Source organism: Lutjanus erythropterus, chromosome 21, assembly GCF_056507025.1.
Source record: "Lutjanus erythropterus isolate fLutEry1 chromosome 21, fLutEry1.hap2, whole genome shotgun sequence".
NCBI lineage: Eukaryota > Metazoa > Chordata > Actinopteri > Lutjaniformes > Lutjanidae > Lutjanus > Lutjanus erythropterus.
Window position 1 is genome coordinate 32,262,431 of NC_139337.1, and position 27,613 is coordinate 32,290,043.

Sequence of the window (27,613 nt, forward strand, 5' to 3'; positions counted from 1 at the left end):
GGCCCACGAGCCGAATCCAGCAGCACTCTATAAGGACCGAAACAACCAAGTACAAAGTACAACCCCAACTCCAGAGAAGCTGAGACAAGGTGTCAAACATAAATAAAAACAGAATGCAATGATTTGCATTAGCCCATATTCAACTGAATACAGTAAAGACAAGATATTTCATGTTCAACTTCATAGTTTGTTGTAAATCTCCAGTCATTGTGTTTCAGGATCCTGTTTCTCTCTGTGATCCATCATCTTTTCTTCTAACACTCAGTCAGTGTTTGTTGAAGTTTTGAAGGTAAATTCTGTCTCATTCTTTCTTGATATTCGTCTTCAGCTGCTCAACAGTCCACAGTCTCTGTTGTTGTATTTTGTGCTTCATAATGCACCACACATTTTCAATGGGAGACAGGTCTGGACTGCAGGCAGGTCAGTCTAGGACCTGAACTCTTTTACTATGAAGACACACTGTTGGAACACGTCCACAATGTGTCTCAGCATCGTCTCTCTGAAATAATCGGGGACGTCTCTGAAGAAGACGTCAGTGATGGCAGCATGTGTCTCTCTGAATCCGTCCATACCATCACAGCTGCTGTCTGTTGAAGTCAGTGCTGGGAACAATCTGGATGGTCCTTTTCCTCTTCAGCCTGGAGGACACGACGTCCATGATTAGTGAAAACAATCTGAAATGTGGACTCGTCAGACCACAGGACACTTTTCCTCTTTGCATCCGTCCGTCTCAGATGAGCTCTGGTCCAGAGACGTCTGCAGTGTTTCTGGATGTTGTTGATATATGTCTTTCTCTTTGAGTCTGAACTTACATTTGTAGATGCAGAGACAAACTGTGTTTACTGACAACGGTTTTCCAAAGTGTTCCTGAGTCCATGTAGTGTCCTTTATACAATGATGAGGGTTTTTAATGCAACTCTGTTACCAACTCACCTGTTTACCTGAGGAATGTTCCAAAAGCTGTTTTTGGAACATTCCACAACTTCCAGTCTGTTGTTGCTCCTGTCACAACTTTCTTGAAATGTGTTGCAGGCTTCAAATTCAGAATGAGTGAATATTTACAAAAAAACAATAACATTTATCAGTTTGAACATTAAACATCTTGGGTTTGTACTGTATTCAATATAAATGAATACATTTTTTCATCTTACTGGATTATCATATCAGCAGAAGTTCTCATTTCAGGCCTATAAATGAATTAAATTGTAAGGCCTTTATTGGTTGAAACTGATGATGTACCAATATTTCTGTGCATCCCCAGTTTATAGATTAAGGTGTGGCTTTCACTTTCTGAGGATATCATGAAATGTGCATAAAAAGTCAAAGACAAAGATGCTGCAGAACTTCCCTGAGAATTATCATGAATTTTCTTCAGTATATTAGTGATAGTTGTCATCTGAGGGAAGACTGCAAACAGGAGCTGCTAACAGCTAATTCAGCACTTTTAATGGAACCAATTTAGTCTTAAACTGGAGACTGTCTCACAATGGGATCACATCAGTTGCTCCATCTGTCGTCAGTCCTTTGAATGTTCAGTGAAAATGTGAATTATACTTTATTTGTTATTTAGGGGTTAAAACATTGGTATGGCCCTTTACTGCTGACTGTGTCTCACATGGAGCTGGATGGGAAACTGAAGACTTGAACACATCTGTTAACTGAGAGCCGATGTTCTGTAAGAACAAGTGTCTTCAGAGATAAACAGCCCCTCCATCACTGGACACCAATTACTATGAAGAGGGAACAGGTTGTACAGTGATGAATCCGCGCCCCGCTAAAGATGAATGACAGGAAGAACACGACGCCATTCCTCTGACCATAAGGAACAAGAGGAGGGCTGACATCACTAGACTCCTCTTTTCCTGTTCCAATCCACGGTGAAACGCTCACGATGTGCTGACAGATGAAGAGGCTCTGCTCTGTAAAAGAGTTGATGTTTTTTAAGATAGACAAGAGGTTCACCCGACCTCTGAGATCAATCACAGGTAATCTCAAAGCCTGATTTATACTCCTGCTCTGTCCTCCTGCAGAAAACTCAAATTTCACTCAAAGATACGTGACGTCAAGGAACTCTCCATTTTTAGGAAATGATTCCAGATACATTTGGCAAAAAGGCAGCTGTCTGAGGCACCTGTCAAAGACTGAGAGGATTCAAATTACAGGAAGTCTGAGGTCCACAAAAAGAATTCTGAGCAGCTCTGGAAACAACTGAAGATCAACATTGTGTGGTTTGAAATGTGTGTGCGTCTCTCTCTTTCATGTATGCTGTATGACATAATCGATAAAGACATCTGGCAGAGTGGTTTTATAGTTTGTAGTGGTATTTGATATGGTGTCAGAGTCATGGGGATTCTCAATGTGCTGTCAATCCAGTCCACTGACAAATATAAACATGACAAATCCCCAAAGTGAAGACAAAACATCTGGCTCTCCCCCGGGTGCCTGGCTGCAGTATAGGTCATAAACTCCGCCCCCATTATGTTAATATATGGGACATGGGCAAAACTGAAAGACTGAGGTGCACATCAAATTAATGTTTTCTGTCTTTTTAGGTAGTTCTTAACGCACTGATGTTTGTTCAAGTGTTTTTCTCATCAATTTGGTTTAAATTAGTTTTTCGATGATATAAAAAGCGGGTTTCACTTCATGATTGACAGCTGAGCCCAGCTCGGTGGCGAGTGGTGAGTCGGCCGGCTGTGTGGGCGGCACCTCAATACCGCAGCGTCAACCCTGATCATTACTCCGCAGACTCTGACTCCAAATGATGTACAAGACGGCAGCGCTCATATCAGAGATATGTTGCTTCATTTTTGTACAGTAAGCAGAAGTGAAGACGTGACGTCCATCTTTATTTACGGTCAATGATCTATATTTGTGAGATCAGCACACAGCTCTGAGGTCTGACATTCATTGTGGATGTATAAAGTCAACAGTCATGTTGGCTGAGGGATTGAAGGCCATCAGTATGTCAAGTTATTACAACAATGCTTTTTAATGTTATTACAATCCATCCTGAGGGGAACATGACTGAACAAAGTCTCATGACAAAGCGTCCAATAGTGTCGAGATATTTCAGTTTAGATCACAGTGGTGGAACGACCAGCTGATATTACCACCTCTGGAGTCACACTGCCAGTGTGGCTAATGCCAAGCAGGCTCTCTGGACGTCCACAGAAAGTCCACTTGAAGCTTCATGTGGACTTGATGAATTGTGGATTTGGACAGCCCACTGCACTCGCAGACTTCCTGAAAACACGTCCATTAAGTCATCAAGTGTGGTGAAATACGGACATTTGGATTAAGCCTCAGTCTTTCTCGCGCTCCTCAATTCTTCCTTCCTGATGCTTTCCATAGTTCTGACACATTCATCAGGACAGATGTGTCGTCTCCAAAAGCTTAAGTAAATAAACATATTCTAAATGGGAACCAGACACGGAGTCTTAATAACTTCAATAAAAAGCAGCCTGCCACGTCACAACAATAAGTACATTTCTTTATTATCCTGTTCATATGACAGCAGGTAATGTGACCTTTGAAAGACTTTTCATTTTTTGCACAGATGTGTTTCTGACATTCAGGAAGTCTGTTTGTTCACTTCAGCCTCGTTTATGGAAACAAACATTCCACATTTCAATTTCTGCAACATTTCTGCTTCATTGTGCTAAAATCACTTGACATTTAAAACTGAAATATAGACAGTAGCAAGCAGGTTTCAATTGTTGAAATGAAATATAGTCCCGAAGTGAGAATAACTTCACAAAAACCCCTCTGTCTTCTTTCTCTGCCACCGTTTGTAAATTGCTCCAATCCTCTTTTGAATATCACTGGGATAAAATAAAAGATTATCGTTCCAAACCACACACAAATAGACAGGAGGGTCTTCACAGACAGTAAGATAGAGGAATAAATCCGTCGTTGTGTTCAGCAGATGATAAGAGCTATTAGTCGCAGGAGACGGCAGCCGGCTGAAACAGCTTCTCCTCTAATTGAGTTTCAAGAGTCTTCACGGACAGAGAAAGACAAATGTGCTCAGGCCATCATTCTTTCAGCAGGCACAGAGGCAGTAATCACTGGAGGAAACAAAACCGCTGGAATTACAGGGATTCAAGAGCTCTCATAAAAACACTGAGAGACAAACCAGGAGGGATTCCTGCAAAACGCCCGTCAGTCATTTCTGGAACAATCACTGATGCTGTGCAGCTCCACGATGGAGCGGTGGTCACGATGCAGAGCTCAGGATGGTCCGAGTAAAGCAGAAAATATAACACGTTCTGGTTTTGCAGGCAGTGTGACATCCCAGTGATGCACAGGTATTCCAAAACTGTCCAAAACAGACCGTTCCAATCCGATACCACAAGATCTGGATCACAGAATCTAGATTTGCAATCCTTGGATCGGCCTCCACCTGTTGGTCAAAATAATATTTCGTTTCAGTTGCAGTGCCATCAGTGGCAGGTCAGGGTCATCTACCTGGGGCTTGAGGAACTCATCAGCAGGCTAATTTGTAAATGTGAATTCATCTTTTCCAGACCAGAGTGCCTTTGAATGCAATTTAGAAAGACCTACAACTAATCAGATTAATGAAACATGATCTATAACCAATCACAGCGACAGAATATTGGACATAGCGGAGCTTGATCTGTTTCCAAGCAGGGCAAAAAAATTGCAGCCGCCTGGTTACAACATTTCTCTCATTACAGCTAAACTGTCATGAAAATATGTTTCTAAGAACATTTAAGGCAGAAATAGTTAAAGTAGTGACAGAATATTGATCTGTATTTGATCATCACTGACTAGTTTTGTCAGTTTGGTATGTTTTTGATTTTTTCTGTCTAATTATTTTGAAGTTCTTACCTTCCCTCTTGTTTCTGTGTCTTTGCTTCCTGTCTTTGTCTACTTTCCTGCCCTTTTGATTTGTGATTGTTTCCACCTGCTCCTGATTAGCCGTCTGTGCATCTTGTCAGTCTGTGTTCCCTCTCTCAGCTGTCAGGTCTTGTGTGTCCAGTCTTCAGTGTCTCTCCCTGTGGTCCTGCCTTGTTCCCAGTTATCATTTGGACTTCTATGTTGGACTTGTTCACCTTAAACTGAAGTGTGACAGGTTTGATAGTTTGATGCAGAAGGCGACTTTGTACATTTCTAAGCCTGCAGTTTTTCACTGCTGTGAACAACTTAAATCAGTACTCTTACTTTTACCAGATTTGTACTTCTACTTGAGTACAGAATGTGTGGACTTTTGCCTCCTCTGATAAGATCCATCTTGTCCAAACTTTCTGTGCAGTGTGCAGTTTTCCCTCAATCTGTGTGAATATTTCTGATGTCTTTGACCATCAGAACAGTGCTGTGGTATTAACGTGACAGTGTGTGTGTGTGTGTGTGTGCGTGTGTGTGTGTGTGTGTGTGTGTGTGTGTGTGTGTGTGTGTGTGTGTGTGTGTGTGTTAATGGCCGTGGTTGAAGAAAAAGGAGAAAGGAAATAGAGAGTGCCGGTGGCTCAGAGCAGTGGATTTAAGTTGTTTACTGGCAGTAAATGTACAGTCTCCTACATAAACATTTTAGAAGAAGCTGAAGAAGCTTGTGTGTCTTGTGTCCAAGCTTCTGAAATAAGTGAGGTGTGGTACGAAACCGGAGCAGCTGATCTGAGCTGCAGCACACTCTCCTCCACCTAGGTTACAAAATGTGGATAAATGTGTTCACTGTCTTTTTACTGGGCACCAGCCTCACATTCATGCGCATATTGTTGAAAAAATGACTTCAAGTCTAAATAAATGCTTCAGGTCGTGTTTACATCCATGAGACACGACTGAGACAGATGCAAACAGCTGCATGGATTAAAACCAGAGTTTCTGTTGAAATGTACAACATGTACACGTCTGACTTGATTGAGGGCATGACTTCATAAACAGAGAAGGGATAAGGCAAACTGAATGCACAAATTCATTGTTAAAGAAAAACTTTCATCCATGACACTTATAATATGGTCTTTACATAATGAGTCCACAGTCACTGATTAATATGAACCCATAAATTAAAATCTGCTGTTCTCAAGTAGCTCTTGAAAATGATGTATACTCTGCTGAATCAATTTTACAAGCATAAATAATCTGCAGTGTCCTTCCTTAAAGGGCCATGCTGTGCTTTCTAAGCAGCAGTTCTTAAGTTTTGGGTCATCATCTGTAAATTTCTATCCCAAGTGATGGATCTTCCACTCAGACTAATAACAACCTTCAAATTCAGCTCCAGTTTATTTGTAGAGCAGTTTTAAAAGGAAGCTATAACTGATTCAAAGAAAAGGCCCACGGCGATTACCTACATGTGTGTTTTCTCATCACTTTTCATTTTTTGACGCTTCTTGTTGGGTCCTTTACAAAAAAAGTGTCTGTCTGTCGTCCAAACTACGCCCACAGTAGAGTTATAAGAAGCTCTCCCTGCTGACTCAGCACTCCCTATGATAACAGAGCGATTCATCGTTTGACAGACGTAGACGATTTATCTGGTAAAGAAATGTGTTTCGGAGCAGAGGGAGAGGCTGGGCGAGTGTCTTCCAAACCACCTAAAAGCCCCCGAGAGGACAGACGAAGCTTTGCTGACGTCATTTTTATTCCAAACCACCCAAACTACACAGCCGTCACCGTCTGTTTACTGGCTATCGAGGAGACACTGAATGAGGAACAGAGTCTCATGACCTCAAAAAACACTCCTTTCTCTTTACACTTAACTGAAATTACCTAGACCAGATATAAATAAAAACAATTACAGCTCATAGAGAAACATGACAGCATGCCGAGACTAAGACCAAAGAGAGCGCAGCCTAACTTCCTCCTTATGAAGCATCACTATGAGTCCTGTCTTACGCTGATCTAAAGCGTAAGGTGAAAGCACAAGGAGCAATAGATTTAATTTATTCGAGGTCCAAAAGTCCACCCCTGTCATCTTGCACCAGGGGTGCAGGAGTATCCTGTCCTGTCCCACCCCTTGGTCCAGCAGCGCACAGCAGGATACACCTATCAGCTGTGCTCGAGTGCCTTGATTAATTCATTAGTGAATTTAGGCCAAACATGCAATAAACCAATCAGAGACTCAGCTCTGATCACCTTTAAGAAGCAGGTGCACCAGGAGCACAAGCATTGGCAGCATGACGGCAGATTTACCGAGAGGAAACAAAGAGAAAAGATTTTTAAAGCGAGAAGACAGGTTCCCTGGTTGTGTGTGAGTTGAAATATATGATGACGGCATAGGAGGCATCATGTGTGAATAGTTTATTTTACATTAACGCCTGTAAAAAGTAATACAACAAATTAACTGCAAAAAAGTCTTTTAGATATGTAGCTGGTTATGTTTTACACTGAAGCACCTTGAAACGATGCTGCAATTCAGACTTTAACAAGAACACAAAAAGTGACAAGTGACTGACTGTGCATCTGTGGTGCTTTAGGTAAAAGGCTGCAGGACTTATTTTGGGCAAGTCCAGATTTGATTTGGAGATGATTGCGGATAAGGTTACGGTTGCAGCAGGTTCACAAAACTGGACCCGTGAAGGACTTTGTTCCTGACAGACAGGAGTCATAATTCACACAGCAACCAGGGGTCCATCTCAGGTAACTGTAGGTAAGTATTTGTCATTTTATTTGTAAGTACAGTTTCTCGTCTCTCTTGAACACCCAGTCATACCAGTGAAACGAGAAACTGTGGAAAAACACTGAAAGAAAAAGTGCTGCAGTGAGAAAGGAAGTTTAGTTTTTGCAAGTTGTGAATAAATGTAAGCATAATAAAGTGCTGCTTAGCACAAAGTTAGGTGAACTCTTGGATTAATTTAAGCATTGCATTAGTTAAGCACTGAAGTCATCATCATAATCATGCACGAGCTGATTGGCATCAACTGTTTTATTCATGTTTCAAGACGAATGGCCTATTTATCAGCTGCTCAGTTACCAAGTAACAACCAATCATGTTCATACTGCGGTACAGCACCATTTGTGGCACCACTGTGATCAGAAACTTCTGAGATGTTTTAAAAACTATTTAAGGAATGTCTTTATTAGATGGATGACAGGAGACAGATACCCAGAAATGAGTGGGAATGAGATGATTTTCCCTTTCATTCATTTTGTAAAGTCAGTCTTCTAACAAACAGATCCAAATTCATCCACCCAGTCCACCACTCATCTAGAACAGAAATACATTTCCCCCGAGCTGTGTTTAGCTGTCATCTTATGGATTACCTGGTTATTTGGGAATAGACGGGGTTAGGTCCACATGACCTGGAGGAACAACATGAGTTTAAATCCAACCAATCATAAAACAAACTCCCAACATTATTCAATATCTGTTGAGAAAGAATCCAGTCTGTCAGAGTTTCATCCATCACATCCGTGTCTTTGGAGTGTAGATTTTTTTTACCGTGCTCTTTCTTCTTTGATGGATTTCACCACGTGGTTGTCAAATGTTAGTTTCATATGAGGAGTTCTAGTCCGAAGCCTTCAGACTGACTCTGAAAGACAGACATCAAATCTGGACTTTTAATGGATAAGGTTTAGCATTTCATGCTAAACACCACTGCTAACACACAGGGACTTCTGGAAATGTTTGTATGTGTTGTGATTTGATGTGATTTGACATGACGTCTATAATTGAACTGTCCACTGGGACGTGTTGTGACCTCTACATCTGACCAGTTCTCTACATACCCCGAACTTCTTTCCTAATCATCTTTGGCGGGATGTGATGTCTACATTTGTCGTGAGGCGGCGACGTGCTATGACTTGAAGTTATCCCACATTGTTTGACGTGAAGTGACACCTACATGACAAGAGATCACAACGTGACGGCCTGCACTTTGCTGTGATGTGTTTTGGGGACGTGTAAGGAGTCTATAGTGGGACATTTTTATCCACATGCCATCACATGATGTGCTGTGGCGTGACATCATCCGACGTGATCCTGTCTACAGTCATTAACAAAAAGATGAAACTAAATAACTTCATGACGTTTGACTTTACCTGAGTTTTCTTTGAATATAATATTCAAATATTTTCCGTCTCTCTCCATACCTCACATTCACCCATCCATCCACTCAGTAGACAGATTATTCCCCTGAATGTCTTCGAATGTGGATCTCTGAGGAAAATTAGATCATATCAGGTACAAAAGGCCTTTAAAATTTTGAGTCCAGACTAGTAGAACCTTTCCATGGTCTGATCCATCCCTCCCTCCATCCATCTTACAGAGACAGAAATACCGTCTCGCTTGATAAATATGGACAAGCTGTGACATTAATGTGCTGCATTTTATCTTCATAACACCTCTACGCGTTTGTCTGACAGAGTGGAGAAGAGTCTGGATCTCTGGAGATACTGAACACTCGATCCCAGTGACCTCGGAGGACGCTTTCTGTCTGTCCTCACACCTTTAATCCCTCGCTGACCTTCACATCCAGCCCGTATGGAGGGAGTGTTTCCCAAGAATGTGACTGGAGGCTCACTGTGCTTTCCAAGCAACAATATGAGGTCCTCATGACCTGGGAGTGGGAGTTCGCTGAAGACTGACGTCTTCTGCACCTTCATTTTTATGGAGTTTCTGTTTTATTTGACAGTTTCCAGACAGTAATAAAGATTATTTGTAGAGCTAGTGTCCAAACAAAGTTACAAAGTGCTCTAAAGATGACAAAAAGACTATATTTCAACAAAGAAATGGAGAAGATATGTTAAGTACGAACTCTGAGATTCTCATAGCTCAGTAAAGACACCAAAAGTGTTGGAGATGCAAGTTCAGCTCCCAGGAAAGAAGAGCTTCGGTCAAGGAAGGATTAAGCTCCTACATGGTGGCCTCACCCAGTCACACAGCTGCTTTCACTTCGAAAGTGCTGGAGTGATCAAGAGACGATTGGAACAAGATACGGGACCAGAGTTGAATGAAAATGTCTGTCTGTCTGCTATGGTGGAGGAAGTTCGTCAAGTTCCCCACTTTTCCCTACAAAGTTTTGTTTTCTAGGTTTTGTCCCAATGTTTAATGTCCACAAATGAGCTGTGGAGAAATGGAGCACAACACTGAACGGTCACAGCATCAGATCAATGCTGGAGCAGCGAGGCGACAGGTGGGCACACACACTTTACCTTTAGCATGGTTGCCATATTTCCATTTTTGTTGATTCATATATGCAGCTGTGACAATACAGCCAGGATTACAGACTTGAAACAAAAATCGATCCAACAAGACATGAGTAACTAGTACCACAAGGGTTGGAGGGTCATTTCCCTGAGTCCCTATTTAGCCCTCTAAGACCAAGGCACTGTAAAAGTCGGCTTTCATTTCCTGTTTCAGCCAATGGAAAGCATATGGCAGAACCGACACTACAGTCCCAGCTTCTCGGTGTAGTCCAGAGCGCTGGACAGTATTGTGGCCCTTTGCTGCATGTCATCGCCTCTCTCTGCACACAATAAAGCAAAGCAAAAAAAAACACGTTTTTAATTCTCAGATTCCCTGTTTTGCTAAATAAAGACAACAGCGCTGCCAGAAGTGGGTGGTTTGAGCCTGAAGAGTGGCTGATTTATCTGGTCTTACATGTTAGGTATCCACTTCAGTGGCTGTTTAGGTTTCAGCTGGGATAAATCAAGCACACCTCCAGTAGTCAGAATATTAAATCCATATTTAGCTGGATATTCTCTGCAGGACCTGGCCGCTGCCCAGACGACATGACAGATACATGGCCGGAGGGCTTGTAGTCGTAAAAACAACGTCGGTTACTGCTGAACTCCTGAGAGAGCCAGACAGTGAGCAACAAGAGGGCAGAGAGTCAGGAAACAGTGAAAAGGTAAAAAATGACTGTGAGAACTTCAAGATGCAAAAATGTGAGTGTGTTAATAAGAAAGCAAGGAAAGAAAAACAGTGACAACGTGGAATAAAAGAACAAAAAGGACGTACAGCTGAAGGACAACAGGAGAGAAAAACTGGAACGTGACAAAAAGATTGACTTTTTTTACAGCTACAATGATGAATCGGTTAATCGACTATTAAATTATTTAGAAACTATTTTTGAGTAACTGTTTTCAGTTATTATTTCATAGAAAATGTCAGAATTCTCTGATTTCTAACTCTCAAATGTATGATATTTTCTGGTTTCTTTTCTCCTCTTATGAGAGTAAACTGGATATCTTTGGGTTTTGGAAGTAAAAACTACTTGATCAATAACTGATTAATTGAGAAAATAATTGGCAGATTCATTGACGATGAAAATAATCCTTACTTTCAGCCCTACTTGTTTATGGATCAAGGGCTTCGGTAACTGTTCCTGAAGACTCACAGCGTCTGCAGAGACAGCGGGTCTCATTCAAGAGCATTTTCATTTTCATTTCACGAGAAATTTGGAGCTTGTGTCCAATTCTCTAAATCAACCAGAGATCAGACTTAAAAACAAATCTACGTGTACAGGACGAGCGGTCCATGATGGACTTCCCGCTCGTCACGTCAGCATCACACTCACATGACGGCGGTGTTCCTGCCACACTGAAGTGTCTGTCTGAACATCTCTTATTTGTAAGATCTGTCTTGTTGGCACGTTTCAAAGTGTCCAGCAGAAAATGAGCAGCCAAACCTTCTGTGTAGCTTTCCTAAAATATATGTGAATATTCCTGATCTATTTTCCATCAGCGTGATGCATAAGCACTGCAGTGAGTGTGGATGAGTGACAGTGAGAAAGGAAAAAAGAAAGTACCGCTCAGAGCAGACAGATGTTGGTGATCAGAGCAGGAAATGACGGTTTAGTGGTGAAATTGTCTAGTGGCAGTAAATGGACAGTTTGCCCACTAAAACATGGCAGAAAAAGCTCCAAAATGTTCCTTGTCTTGTTTCCCAGCTGCTGGGGATGTGTCGGCAGGATGAGACTGGAGCAGAGCGAGCTGGGCTGCGTCGCACACTCAGGTTACAAAACGTAGATAAAATATGTTTCCAAGGGCTTACATGTGTATTTTCAGAAAAAAATAGACTTGAAGTCTAAATAAAGCTTCAGCTCATGTTTACGCCTGTCAGACGCAGTGGGACACGAGGCGCTCAGCGTCGGTCCAGACAGCTGAGACGGGGAAACGGCGTGCTCTCCTCATTCAACCATCAGTACAAATGATGCACAATTGTGTTAGCAAATATCTGCTTCTTTATCAGCAAGACTACAAGAAGTCTGTGGCCATGAAGACTAAAGAAAAGAACTCAACTACAGCTCCCAAGGTGCATTTCTGCATAGGACTGTGTAATGGCAAGAATCTGGTGATATAATATGCGTCACGATACAAAGGTTATCATCCAACATACTGTGATACTACTCAAGTGTATTGATATTTACTTACAGACCGATTTAAGCGAGACATCCAATCACAGAGCTTCAGACTGTACGATTATATCGTGTAGAAACATTTAGCTGTTTAAATCAGTTCACTTTCAGAGTCATCAAACATTGTCTGACTGGCCTCTTTCTGGAGCAACAGCAGCTGAGGCTCATGGGTATTGTAGTATTTAGAGCATCGCACCAAACTGACAGGGAAGACAAAGCATTGTTACAGTATCCAGCAGACTCCTGAGGTTCTGTGTCGAGGAACGTTGTGGAGATCACTGAAGGAAAACTTTCAAATTTACAGTCAGGAAAGATCCTTCTGGAAGCAGCCGCTCAACAACCGCTCAACGTTTCTTCCTTTGAAACGGAAGAAAAACACAGCGACAGAGAGACAGGAGAGAAACAAAGAAACGGTGAGACAGATGAGAGAGAGCCAAACAGGATACAGAGAGAGAGACCATAAGCCAACAGTGGAGAGAGAGAGAGATAGAGAGAGAGAGAGACAGACAGACAGAGAGAGAGAGAGGAGTGTCTGGCGTTTTTCCAAATGACTTCCAGATTTCAGTTTGGAGCGGTGACCTCCTACCGTCCTGATTAGCAGCAGCTTCTCTGCAGAGCTGCTGTGTGGAGGAAACCTGCAGCTCCACGCCGTCGCACACAAACCAGACACGACGGCATTTAAGGGACACGCCGCTGATTTTACAAGTTTTAGTCCATTAACTGCAAAACTGTGCAATTTTTACTTTCTGTTGAGCATTTTTTTAAATCATATCACCCGGTTTAGTTATCACGTAAAGCATTTCTTCTTAAAAATGTTGAAAAATGTGAGACCTGTGATGTATATTTTGTTGAGTTGTGTTCTTAAATTGTCCCAAATGTTTCCAACAATGTTCAAACTTAAACACAACCCTTATTTTAGCATCCAGTTTATTATCATACACATGAAAGAAATCCACATATCAGTGAAGTTAAAAATGAAGAATGTTTGTTCTTTTTGCCTGAAAAATGACTCAGATATCGAAATAGTTGCCTGCTGATATTCTGTAAATTGATTACTAGTTGTTTCAGCTCTGAATGCAGAATGTTAGTTTTTCTTCTAAGCCTCTGGGTCTCACATACAACTGTAAAAAAAAAAAAAAAAAGTAGTAGAGGCAACTCAAATTTTCAAGGCAACGTTCTGCAACAGATTGTTGAGTGTGAGCCCAACTCAAACTCTTAAAACTTGAAACATACTTTAAAAAGTTTTGCCAACCTAAAATCTTTAGTTGAGATAATTTATTCCTTTGAGTTCTGGAAGCTCAAGAAGAAAAACAATAGTATTTCAAAGACCGATCACTGCTGTTATTATTTTGGTGCCTGAAAATGAAATAGTTTGAACTCAGAAATCTATTGCATGGCGTGAATGTGCAGAACTTCAGCCATTCCCAAACAGATGGGTCACAGGAGATTTTATCAAGGTCGCCAAATAAATAAAAAGACTGTGGAAGAAATTTAGTAACATCATCAATTATATTCTTATAACTCAGTCTTCTAAAATGTCACAATCTTGTCAATTGAAAAATAGATCCAAACATGAAAACAGGTGGAGCGCTCAGACGTATCCTGGTCTGGTCTTAGAGAGACTGAAACCTGAAGCTGCTGCCAACATGGAAACTTTGAAAGCAGAAATTATAAAATGGGGAAAACATCCAAATAAAATCCTGTAGGACAAATAAAGCCAGTGAAGCAGCTTCCCCTCACTGAACTTCTATGTGATCTTCTGTCTGTGAAACATCACATCTGATGTGGTTCGATGTGTTTACTGCCTGCGAATGGATGCTAATGAATGCATGCTGAACAAAACGCCGAGCAGCTATTATTTCCCAGCATGCTCGGTATAAACAGAAGTGGAAGATGTGAAGGAAACTCAATCTGTTGAATTGAGTCTGAGTTTCAGCAGAAGTCTGAATTTCAGCATTTTTTTTCTGTTAATTGCAGCCATCATGTGGGAAACATTTACTGCCTGAGAGATGCAAGTAATTATGGGAAGAAAATAAATTCATTGAAGAGCTGCTGTCAGCACTCTTGGATGAGGCGAGGCGCCCTTGAGCAAGTTATTTGACCTGCAGCAGAGTCCAGCAGCGGCGAAGGTCGATGAGGTTTACGGAGGATGACCTCGCGTGTCGTCACAGCAGCTCACAGGCTGATGGACGAGTCCTTCAACCAGCCGAGGAGGTTTAAAAACTGATGTCAGACAAAATGTGAGTCTGCCGTTCACATTAGTGATCGTCAGGAGAGCGAACGTGACCTGATGTAGGACTGGAGCCACGATTTTTCTGTTTCTGTATTAATTTAAAGAGAAGCGATGTCACAATTTTGGTATTAATCGATCAAAATGAGCTTTCAGTTTTAAAAATCAAACCAAAATGCAGAATCCCTGATTGGATTATGAATTAGAAATAAAATCATCTCTAGTGACAAACTGTGCATAGATGCATGGGGTGTAATGAATGGACATTGGTCCATGGTCAGTATGGACCGCCCCCCCCCCCCCCCCCCCATGGTTCGGCCCACACATGAACTGAGGACTAAATGACACCGTTGTAATGTGAAATACAGTTTTACTGAAGTTTTTAAAGCAGTAATGTAATAAATCTTCATGCAGAGTTGCAGTGAAAAGACAAGACAGATGCTGCTGTGTTTTATCTTGACGTTCTCTCTGTCTGACAAATCAGTGAAGAGCAACTCATTTAAAAGCCGCCACATCAAATCCCCACTGTGACTTTGTGCATTTTCACTGGTGTAACTGGGAAACTGGGCAGGCTTGTTGTCATAGAAACAGATCATAAGATTGTGATGTTTCCTGAAACTTGTACCTGCTGACGTCACTAACACACACACACACACACACACACACACACACACACACACACACACACACACACTCAGCTCACAAAGACACACGGAGACACAGCAGCCGGTCGACTGTTCAAAGAGAAGGCAGACTTATAGTAGACAAAGAATTTCTTTGGTTGTCTACTGTCCTAATGTTGTGACAGTGAAACAGTGAAAAGAGCGCGTCCAGGTCGTAGAACGTCTATCCTGCAGAACTTACCAGGAGGAACCAGGCAGAACCACAGTCTGCTCTGCTTCATCACTAGTTCAGCTGACTTGGCTGACATTCAGCAGCAGCGTGCAAGAACCAGGGTGCCAGTTTAAAACGGACTGATGACTCAGATCACCAGCGCTCAGGGGCTGAGCGGCCAGATGTGTGCAAACATCTGTATGATCAGTCAGCTCTCACAGGTGTGAGTGAGCAGAGTGGACAGAGTGTCCAAACTTAGTTGGACAAGTTGGTGCAGCAGGATTATAGAGGCAGATGGGCTGGTCTGACACACACACACACACACACACACACACACACTGAGTCATAGCTTTTATATGACAGTGCCGTGCCAGGTGGTGATGGGAGCTGTTGTCCTCAAAACACACATTCAAATAAAACTTGTTCAAAGCTACAGAACATTCAGGACCAGCAGACAGAGAGGAAGTTTGTCATGACACACATGCTTACGTTTAACAGTGAAGCACCTACTGCAATGCCACCACAACAGTCAGATGAAACCAGCAGATGTTTACAAAGTTTTGAATAAAGTTTTTTATAAAGTTAATAAGGAAACAATAAAACAGGACCAAAAGTTTATTTAGAACTTTTATGATATTTTATTTATCTAGAATATTTTGTTTATTTAAATTTTTTTAATAAATCCACAGTGAAACACTGTGATAAACGATGAGAGACACACTAACAGCAGTGTGTAGAGAGGAAACGCCGCTGCCGCTGATGATACTGACTGCCACTGATTCATCTGACTGGGCAGGTTTAATAAGAAAATAATGTAACGTTGGTGCAACGACCAGACGAGACTCACTGCCTCAAAATACACAAGGCTTTAAAATCACAATCATACATCAGCCAAAAGGTACGTTCTGCATCAGTGAGAGAGGCTGAGGAGTGGTGACGAAGCAGAGTCAGTGGTCAACGAGCTGGGATGAGAACGAGGTGCAACGACAGATGTGACAGATGTGACTGAGTGTAAATGAAAGTGTGTTTAATAAAAATACTCTTCAAAAGATGAGAAGAGTCTCTTCTACTAATGATCTTCACTGATGGAAACAGTGAGTCCATCTGTTTCACTGCTCATGTAAAACACACACACACACACACCTGACAGAGGACGTGTCAGTCAACCACAACCAATCAATGATGACAGAGGGCAGCAGAGCGATGCTAGCATTTGATTGGATGAAGACAGATAGGTGGATGGCTAGCACGCCTGCTAATCACAGTTTGTTTTTATTTTAAAAAAGAAAGAAACAGACGAGAAAGACGACAAGTTAAAGAAAGAAAAGATGGAAAGAAGCTCTCTGCGTGATTCACACACACACACACACACACACACACACACACACACACACACAGACAGTAATGAGGCCAGTGTGGTGTTGTTACATGCGAGTTGTGTAATGTGTGAGCTGTGACTAATGCGTTTTTAATCCATATGGAGGGACAGTTTGATGAGCAGCCACGACTCTGGACACACACACACACACACACACACACACACACACACACACACACACACACCAAACCAGCAGCTGGTCCGTGTTGACTTCAGGTGCGTCTTTAACCAGGAGACCACAGCTGTGTCTCATTTCCAGACTGAACACATGAGGTTTGTCAGAAACTGTCTGACACACACACAGGTTGTTGAACGCCTCTCAGCTGTTTAATGATGCATTCAGGTGATTTTCTTTTACTCGTAAAATGATCAAACTGATCATGTGACCAGGTGAATGTCGGGGTGGCAAATCTGCCACCTGATGTGGACCAATGAAAAAGCTCCTGCAGGTGTGTGTGTGTGTGTGTGTGTGTGTGTGTGTGTGTGTGTGTGTGTGTGTGTGTGTGTGTGGACACTGACCTGTGGATCAGAGAAGACTTGCTGGATGTTGTTGATTGGTCCAACAGGAACACCTGAGCCCTCAAACCTCCTCAGCCAGTCAGATGTCTTCTCCTGCAGAAACCTGATGAAGGGAAATGATGTCATTTATCTGAATTATCACCTGCGTCTACAGGTGAACACACACTGCCACCTGATAGTCGAAGATATGAATCATCAGTCGGAGAATTTCTTCCAGTCCCCATGAAGTAAATTATAGGGTCAAGACTTGGTAAGGGTTATGGATGGGAAGAAGGTAAGTCTCCAGGAGATGAATGTAAGTCAATAGGTGTTTTTGGACCACAGGAACTTTTCATTGAGCCGTTGGAGGCCCTCCCCCTTTTTTTATTGATGGACAGAAGTACACAGTGATTGGTCCAGGTGTGAGTGTATGTTGATTGGTCAACACATGAACCAATGCAGCACCAGCATATATAAACCCCCATATATTAGCAGCGTAAACAACAGCGTGAACAGACGGACCGTCAGTGAAGTCTTGCTACATCCGGCATCCACCACTCAGCGAAGCAGCACAGGGAGATGATCGACTGAAACAGGACTGTAAAAAAATAAAAGACAAGCGAGCGATATGCACTGGACACCGTCCTCACCCACAGACCGCCATATGCTGCTAATGCAACATGAAGGCCTCAGCGGTCGGCTTTCAGAGGCCATCGGCAGCGGCAACGCACCTCTGCAGAAGGTCAGAGGCTCCTTTCAGATTCAGATAATTTAATGTCACAATAACCTGAAGTTAAATTTAACGACACGTCTGCAGCGCTGCCTTCTTCTCTCTGTGTCCATATGAAGAACATGAGGTGCTGCCAACTGCCAGACTAGTTTTGGTCTTCTCGCTCTTTGTCTTCTCACTTTTCTCTGTCATAGTGACGGTTGTTGCTCAGAGGTGTCATTGCTGTACTGATCAGCTCATGTCACCTTATGATTATGAGTCCCCAGAACTGTTTGGTCCAAAAACACCTACTGTAATGTCCTCTGAAGTGAAGGAAACACTACTGTGTGTGTGTGTGTGTGCGTGCGTGCGTGTGTGCGTGCGTGCGTGTGTGCGTGTGTGTGTGTGTGTGTGTGTGTGTGCGTGCGTGCGTGCGTGCGTGCGTGCGTGCGTACCTCTGGGACAGCGTGTGCAGCAGTTCTTTGCGGTTTTGGACTCTCAGCTTGTTGGTTTTGTATTTTTGTTCGTCTGTGAGCTCCATCAGCTCCAGAACCTGCGAACAACAACGACAGAATTTAAAATCTCAGAACACGAGAAATCCTCCTCGTGTCTGTCAGAGCTGGAGATCAAACTTAAAGGTATACTCCACTCAAAATACATCGGAGTGTCTGCGTACCAACTCCTGAGAAAGTTTTCCTTTAGAGGTACCTCAGGACCTGCTGTATGTATATATTTATATCTGTGAAACAGTGAAACAACACGAGCGGTTGTGAAGTGACTTACCTGACAGACTTTGACAAACTGTTTGTCGTTGCCTGCAGCCACCACGATGTGTCCATCTTTGGTTCTGAAGCCCTGAAACAGACACAAGATGGAGACGACAGCTTTCAGACCGATTCAGGAGCGACAGCTGGATGTAAAGACGTGAAATAAACCAAAACATCATCCCACGAAACTTAAGCTGTAACTTGACAACAACCATCCAGATAATGCTGACAGGCAGTCAAACCCAGCAGCTCGCTCGGTGGTTCTACTCTTTAGGTAGAGCTGAACGGTTGAGATTTTATTGAAATCCAAACATGGTCTACTGCAATTTTCAAATCACAGGATGTGCAACATTTGTTAAATGTGAGTCATTTTAAATGAAATATTGTGGTGCTGCAGCAGCATCCTGGCAACACGTCATTCACTCAGTTTTATTTTATGACACTCTGTGGGATCGATTAAAGGGATAGTTCACCCAAAAATGAAAATTCAGTCATTATCTGCTCACCATCATGCTGACTAAAGGTCAGGTTCAGTTTTTTAGTCCACAACCAAACATAAAACACCTCCATGCTGCTCGTCTGGTGAAATCCAAGTCTCCTAAAGTCCCAACATGCCGTTTGCACACCGTCACACCACACACACCCACTTCAGACAGTGTGCACACGAACATGACTCCAGGCTAAAGATGTACAGTGAAGATTCAGGATAAAAACATGGTGGAAATGACATTTTTTAGTCACCTTGGCCTGTTGGGGCTTTAGGAGACTTGGATTACAGCAGACGAGCAGCATGGAGGAGTTTTAAGGTTTTATTTTGTTTCCAGCAGTGTTTTGTGAACTGACCTTCGGTCAACATGAGGATGAGTAGATAATGACTGAATTTTCATTTTTAGGTGAACCATCCCTTTCTTTAGATTTAAGAAACTTTTATATTTGATCATTATTCAGGGACTCTGCAGCTTTTGATCAGATAAATACTTGAAAAACTTGCAAACATTTTGCTGCAAACTATGACAGGGAGTATTTTTGTTGGAAGGTCAGATTTTCAGCACCTTCAAGACTTCATAATGAAAAGTATCAGTCCTGATCCTGGTGTGATAGAGGTCCTGGTGTGACCCACCCACATTAATCACACCGGCGGTCTTCATGTCCTGCTGCACTTTCACAGGCAGCAGAGTCGCTGACTGTCCACTGGAATCCTTTTTATTCAGCTGATTCTTCCCAGCAGGTAGAGATGAAATTTACTCTAATTAAATAGGAGGTTTGGGGTGTTGGGGGGTGAGAGGACGGAGACTCATCTGAGTCCCACATGAGTTTTAAAATAAGTTTAATAAGCTGTAACACGCCTGAGGAAACCTGTTTAAAAGGCCAGCTGGTAGAGGGCAACTTCTTCTTCATCCTCCTCTGTATCTTTTCTCCCGTCTTCCTCCTCCTCCTCCTCCTCTTTCCTTCCCTCAAGTCATCTTTCTTTTCTTCCTCCCTAATTTTCTTCTTCCTCTTTCTGTACTTTCTCCTCCTCTTCCTATTTCTTTCTCACAATTGCTTGTAATAAAAACCCGTCGCCACATGAAAGAAGGACAAGAACTGCTGTCTTACATCACAACACACACACACACAGCAGAGACCACATCCCGCTGCTGGATGTGTGTATTCAGACCACTAACCCTTTAGTCACACTGCACTCAGCGCTCGGCTCCGACCGCCGCCTCCCTTTCATCCACGGCCTCAGGGAGTTGTGGGTAACGCAGTCCACAGGGGGACTGCAACGGGACATTCATCCACAAAAAAAAAGAAAAACCCAAACAGTCCTCAGAGAGGGCAAGCGGTGCGGTCGGGTCACAGCGGGGCGACTTCTGCCCCCTGCTGGCTGCAGGTCAAAGCCAAACCACAGCGACCCCCAGCAGAACTGACAGAGACCTGAAGCTCCTGACCTCCATGTCTTCATCTCTGCACAGTTTTAGACTCTTTCAGCTCAGAGGTTTGGACCTGCAGCTGATTTACCGTCTGATTTAATCTCTCTTTAGTGATTTCTGATAAAGTCACTGAACACGACCTGCTGAGCAGCAGGACGCAGTTAGTGATGAGCTGGTGGGGCTGCAAGATGAACTAAATACTAATAGTTTTATTACACTTTCACATTTAAAGGTAGAATCAGTAAGATTTGTCAGCTGCTGTTTGTTAATGCAACAGAAAAGAAATGACAGGGGAGTTCAGCTCTCCTGAAAGTTTACTTTGAGACGTGCTCTAAAAAATAACGTTCCTGAAATAAATAATAGTAACAACATGCAAACGTTGTGTTTCTTCAGTCTTTACATAAATGCTTCTATGTTCATAGTGTGAAATCTGTTATTTGAGAAAATTCAAGCAGTCACTAACCTCATCAGTTCTTTCACTGATCTTTTTAATATTTTCACTGAACTACAAACAAAACTTACTTCAACAGAGTTCAGAGTTTTAAGTCCAACTCAATCACTCAAATTTGACCAACGAACGTTTTCTTTCTTCTTTAGATAAACTTTAACCTTTGAGTTTTATAAACCTCCCAAAACCAGACACAAAGTTAGACATCATCAGACCAGAACATTTCACTGAATATCACGTTTCTTATTTCTTCATCTGAAGGACAATAATACAGAAGAAAATGTGATTCATTGTAGGCTTCAGAGAAGCTGTCGTCCTCCTGGATGTTGTTAAATCTAAGTTCGCTGTAACATCAGATTGTGCTCGATTTGAAGATATGTTCATGATTTTGGTTTTAACAAAATGTCGTTTAACAATTTTGCCTCAAATCTAACAAGTAACTTTCTTCTGCTTGTATTTATTTCTCGTTTATTTCATATGAAATTGTGTATAAATATATTTTTTCCCCATGACTTGTCCAAATTTAAAAACTGTTGAAAATTACGCAAATATAAGATGAGCGATGATTATATCTCCCCTCATACAACACTGGAATGTTTTTAAAAAGGATACAAATAAAAGAAAATTGCATTATCATTATTATTATTTTACTGGGTTAGTGTTACCTGACAGGGAACTATGATGGACCAACTGATACGTCAGTCTCAGAGATTCATCAGATAATCAGTCTGATTTAACTTGATACGAACAGCAGAAAGTGTTCGTCCTTCTCTATGAATATTGTCCCGTCTGTTTGTCTGCTTGTTCTTTAGCTGCAGGCTGCTGGATTGTAGTTTGAATACTTTCACAGTAAAAAAAAACTGAGGTCCATTAAAAATGTGTTCTCATTTATCTTGACTTTTGTTCGGCCTCGCCAACAGACCTGTGCTGTTCTGAAACATGGGACATGTCCTCTTTGTCTTTATAGTTTTTAATATAAATGTCCACAAATCATACATTTCTTTGAAGCTTTGATGTGGTTGTGTTCTGCCTTCTCGTGGTCGGGATCAGAACAGTCAGTTACAGTCCGTACATCTGAGTCAGTTGTCTTTATGACACCATCTAACCATCATCATTAAAATTTAATGCACAGAAATGAGACGTTTTTCAAACATTTCTTTAATAAATGTCAGTTTATTTTCCTTTTGGATGAACGAAACCATAAAAAGTGTTGACACGCTGCAGCTGCAGTGATTAAAAGATTTAAAATATTGATTTATTCTGTCGGCAGACAGCTGGACTCGTCTGTCCTTCCTGACTGCACTGATTCTCTCATGTGTCTCTTCTTTGACACGGTGGATGTCTCAGTTTTGGGAGATTCGAATTGACCCGTCTCTGAAATCAGATGTGAACTTTAAAAGCGTCGGCGGGGACGGATGACTTCTTCAGCTCTAATGTCTTCCTCACAAAAAAAGCCACAACCGCAAAACACCAATAATTCTGTTGTTTCAACTGTCACGATCTCCCGAGAACCCGTCTGCTCCGCTTTCATCTCCGGCGCCCAGGGGGAGGCGGGGGAGGGGGGAGGGAGGGAGCGAGCCCGGCATTATGGGTAAGGCGGTTCACACGAGGATTAGAGCCGAGCGTCGGACAAGAACGCTCCGCCTGGTGAGAGACTTCGACCACAAGAATCGAGCCACCGCTGCCGCCACGTTTCACGCCGAGCAGATGGAGCGAAACATCAGGAGCCGACCCTTTATCTGAGTGTGTGTGTGTGTGTGTGTGTGTGTGTGTGTGTGTGTGTGTGTGTGTGTGTTTAATGTGAGTTATGATCCTCCATAATACAGTCAGTCAGTAAAAACAAAAGCTCTTCCTGCTGTTATTGGTTTTCTTCTGTTTATTAAACATTATAAAGTTCATTTTATTGATTCAACGTAATTTGTTTTTCTCATTTTAAGTCAAAGTTTTAGTTTAAAATAAATAGTTAAACCAGCTTGTGTTCCTGGTGCAGACTAACGAGGGTGGTGACGTTTACTCGTCCCTCATCCCTATTTAAAGGGTACTTCCACTCTATGGTCTCCCGCTGCCTCTGTCTCTTAGTTTGTTTGTGTCATAGTGTGAGGTTTGATGCTTCATTGTGTTCAAATCTGACTGAGGCAACAGTAAAGTGACTGTTTTTGTAAATGGAGTCTGGTTGCTTTGAACAGAGCGATGTTGCATCTGTTTCTAGTAGATTTATTGCACCAGCTCAGTGTCACAGCTGACGGCTGCAGCCGCTCCATCAATACCAGACCGACTTCAAAAACTGTCGTCAACATTCATCATGAGAAAATAGGGTCCAGGTTGAAAGACATTTAAGTTTAGAGGTAACCATTTTCTGTCCCTTCATAGTTTCACACCACAACATTTCAGAGGGAACTTCTGTCCATCAGTCTAAACAGAGTCTAAAGTTCAGCTCAACAGACTTGTGAGGTCTGTATGTTCCAAAGTGTCAGTCTTTTAGGACCACACCGTCTTTCTCCAGACAGAAAATATAAAAACATTTCTTAAATATTTAAAATGTTTTAGCTCATTGTAAACCTTTATTAGAGTTGACAGGAAATGAAGAGAGAAAGAGAAGAAAATGAGGGATGAAATGCAACAAAGTTCCACAGCTGGATTCAGAGCTGACATGTTGTGGTTCACGGTCGGTGCTATAAACCTCCAGGCCACAGGGACGGGGGGGTTTGGTACTAAAAAGACTTGGAAGATACCAGCTTGAACTGCTGAAGCTCATATTAGCATTGGCTGAACTCTGGAGCAGATTTCTGTGGATTTGGTTCTCCATCACTTACATTTAAATCAGTTTAAGGAGGAATCTCAGGGGAGACATTTGCAGAGACCAATAACAATGTCAGCACGGGAGAACGGTTTTAAGGATCAGTGACATGATGCCAAAATTTTCTGTCCAACTGCATTTTTCACTGTTAAAAAAGGTTGAGATGCATTCCTTCCAAAAACTAAGTTTCCAAACATTTTTCTGTCATTTAAAGTGTCAAAACATCATGTGGTGCGACCGTCTGGACATGAACGTTTAGAAAACTTCTTTGAAATGACTCTAAATGTATCCAAATTTATTTTCTGCCCATGTGACACATGGTGTTTCGTAGTTCTGTACAAAATATCAACACATCTGTATTTATATTTCCATCACAAGATACAAACAAACAGAGGTTTTATTGTAAACTGTAACTGAACAGTAACTCTGTCAAACCTGTAAAAAATAACCAGATTTACTGGAAAAATAAGCCTGTTGACTATAATAAAGAAGTTAATCTGACATTATAGTACTATTATTATTACAACTGTTATTATTATTATTATTACTATCATAGAAGATTATGGTGATTATAGAAAACAAAATAGGCCCCAAAATGGATCCCTGAAGGACACCTTTAGCTATCTCAAGAAATTCATAGAAATAAAATTGATTATCATCATTATTATTATGATGATTACTTTTGTTAAATAACACAGACACTTAACTGACTGCAGCAGGAGACGTCATGTTAGGACGTTGTGAAAAAGTGTCAGATTTATATATAATACTTTATATAAGGTGTACTGCAGATATAAATCTTTCCTCCAGTCTTTTACTTATTTGGAGACCCAGATAAAACCTCATGTGACCCACCTGTGGGTCCCGACCCAGTGTTTGGCTGCCTTAGAATGAACCCTTCATGTCTACAGGGGGAGCAGCTTCTCCTCCACGGAGGCCGCCATGTTGAACCGCCATGTTTCTACAGTAGCCCAGAACGAACAAACCAAACTGGCTCTAGATTCGGCCTTTTCTCAGCCACCGTATGTTTTCCTACCTGCTTGGAAGGGGAGGGTGAAACAAGCTCAAGGCTGTTTGTTTCTGTTTGGTTTTATTTATTCTGATTTTTTCTTTGACTGTGAAGAATCTGCCACTAAATTCTGCACACTGGTTCTTTATAAAAGCCGTCAGTAATAATCTGGGCAGACACACACCCCTGACAATATACGTTTTATTTGCTTATTTTCCGTCTGTGGTGTTTAGGACGTGTCACCGTGGATTTTTCAGGTAAAGAAGACGTATATGTTGTTTGTGCTACTGTTGAATGAGCTCTCCTTGGTTTGACACAAGAAGTTACCTGATAAGGTACGATGCTCTCGTGGGCCGTCCCCCAGCGCCTCGCCTCCTTCCCCGCGTTCAGATAGTTAGCAGCAATATGGCTGAGGCAGGAAACCTGAGAGAGAGAGAGGTAGAGAGAGGTGTTAAATCTGAGCTGTCATCGGCCTCGTTCCTCCCTGCTGCTGCTGGAGGTCGACGCTCACTCTGCACTCCTTCCAGAAAGAACAAAAACCACAGACTCTGCTCTTTCCTCCCGACGCTGCCGCCGCAAAAGCCACTGCGGAGCGAACCGGTGGATCACCTTCAGCTCAGCGTCTTCACTGAATTTACAAGCAGCTGAAAACCTGTGAGTGGATTTCCATGAACGGATCGGCCTTGACGTCTTGTTCAGTGAAAATCCCCATCATTTGATGTTTTCATCACAGCTCTGTGGCTGAAGAAACACCTCGTTCTGACACACACACACACACACACACACACACACACACACACACACACACACACACACACACACACACACACACACACACACACACACACGACTGTCAGTGAGCAGGCAAGACATTCAGTCTCTCAGTCTCAGGTGTTTGACACCTCTGTGGTGCTTTCACTGACTCAGCACAGACATCCCAAAAACACCTACAGTTCCATTTATTCTTCCAGAAAAACATTATTATTATTACAGAGCTCCATCCTTATCGATCAACGCTGATTTCCAAAAACACAGGAAGTGAATGGCCACAAAATAAAAGCACTGTCAGACGACATAACGTTCTCACAGTTGTCATATGGTTTTTAAGTTGTTGTTTGTTTGTTTTTTATCTCATATCTCCATCAAAATATCCAACAAAATTTATTACAGTTGATGTGAAATCTTCAAATCTGACAACTCAGATGTGATAAAAGAGAAACCTTTTTGTCACTGGAAGTTTTTTTCATGTATCAATACTTTATTATCACAACTTCAGCCTGACAGTCAGTCCATCACGACATGCAGGGACAGGAAGAAAGACGCCTGTGGTGGAGGACGTTACTCTCATGTCTCATTTCTGAATGTTTCTGTGTTGAGGAAAGAAGAAAGCAGGAGAAAATGAAGGAAGGGAAGTGTATGATTAGAAGGAGAAAGAGGAGCAGCAGAAGATCAGAGGTGGTCGTAACGCTTTAAAGGACGTTGACGTGACGGAGCGGAGACAGACTGACAGTCTGATGGGTGGTGCTGTCAGTCACCGCTCTGTTTAGAAACTGATATTATTCTCTGTTTAAACTCTCCAACCCGCAGCAGGACCTCGTCTCGCGCTCTAACTACAGGCTGTACAGGATATATACAGATAATGCTGCGAGACGGACGCCGGTCCCACTGAAGGACGCTCACGCCACATGTGAAGTAACTCTGACTTTGAATCACCATCACAAAGGAACTGGAGTCGCATTAAAGTGAGCATCCATCAGCGGCTTAAAATCAGCTCTGACAGGAGTCTCATGTTTAATCTGACATGAGACTAAAGCAGATAAATTACAAGAGAATCAGAGGACGAGTCTGTAAAACGTCCTTCATGTGGTGGGAGGAAACGTCCACAAACTGAGCGGTGGTCAGTCAAAGCTCAAAACAGACGCTCAGAGCGGTGAAGGGAGACGGTTGAACCTTTAATATCCATGACAGTGACGAAGGACACCAGCCGAAAACATTTTTGTCCTTAACATGTTCTTAATCCTGTAGGTGAAGTTCTGACTTTTGTCCACGCAGCCTGTAAATAAAAACTCAACAACTAGAAATCATCTGGAGTGAAATCAATAAACTGCTTCATAATAATAGAACATTTACTTTGTACCATCCAGAACTGACTGTAAACTTAAAGCAGAATGATATTTAATCCATAAACAAGAAAAAAGAAAGAACAAGATTTTTTTTATTTTGCATTTCCAGAATAGAGAATAAATCTGGAGAATAAAGTTGATATTCTCTTCTTTTACCAACACTCAGTCAGTGTTTGTTGAAGTTTTAAAGGTCAATTCTGTCTCATTCTTTCTTGATATTCGTCTTCAGCTGATCAACAGTCCACAGTCTCTGTTGTCCTATTTTGTGCTTCATAATGAATCACACATTTTCAATGGGAGACAGGTCTGGACTGCAGGTCCAGGTCTGGACTGCAGGTCCAGGTCAGTCTAGAACCTGAACTCTTTTACTATGAAGACACACTGTTGGAACACGTCCACAATGTGTCTCAGCATCGTCTCTCTGAAATAATCAGGGACGTCTCTGAAGAAGACGTCAGTGATGGCAGCATATGTCTCTCTGAATCCGTCCATACCATCACAGCTGCTGTCTGTTGAAGTCAGTGCTGGGGACAATCTGGATGGTCCTTTTCCTCTTTAGCCCGGAGGACACGACGTCCATGATCAGTGAAAAC

The 27,613-nt window shown here is 42.1% G+C and overlaps 1 protein-coding gene and 1 long non-coding RNA gene across 2 annotated transcripts in view; one reads left to right on the forward strand and one right to left on the reverse strand.

The window, feature by feature from the left end:
- Positions 1-27,613, reverse strand: part of sugct (succinyl-CoA:glutarate-CoA transferase) — an 80,473-nt gene that overhangs the window by 35,776 nt on the left and 17,084 nt on the right. The window contains exons 9-12 of the mRNA XM_084747393.1: positions 25,225-25,320; positions 18,747-18,818; positions 18,419-18,516; positions 17,276-17,378 (exon numbers count right to left, since the gene is read on the reverse strand). Of these exons, the coding sequence (XP_084603519.1) occupies positions 17,276-17,378; positions 18,419-18,516; positions 18,747-18,818; positions 25,225-25,320 (369 nt within the window). The remainder of the gene's footprint in view (positions 1-17,275; positions 17,379-18,418; positions 18,517-18,746; positions 18,819-25,224; positions 25,321-27,613) is intronic.
- LOC146307920 (uncharacterized) lies at positions 178-27,556 on the forward strand. Its single transcript, XR_014772719.1, has 2 exons — positions 178-403; positions 27,344-27,556. It is a non-coding gene; the product is annotated as an uncharacterized LOC146307920 (long non-coding RNA).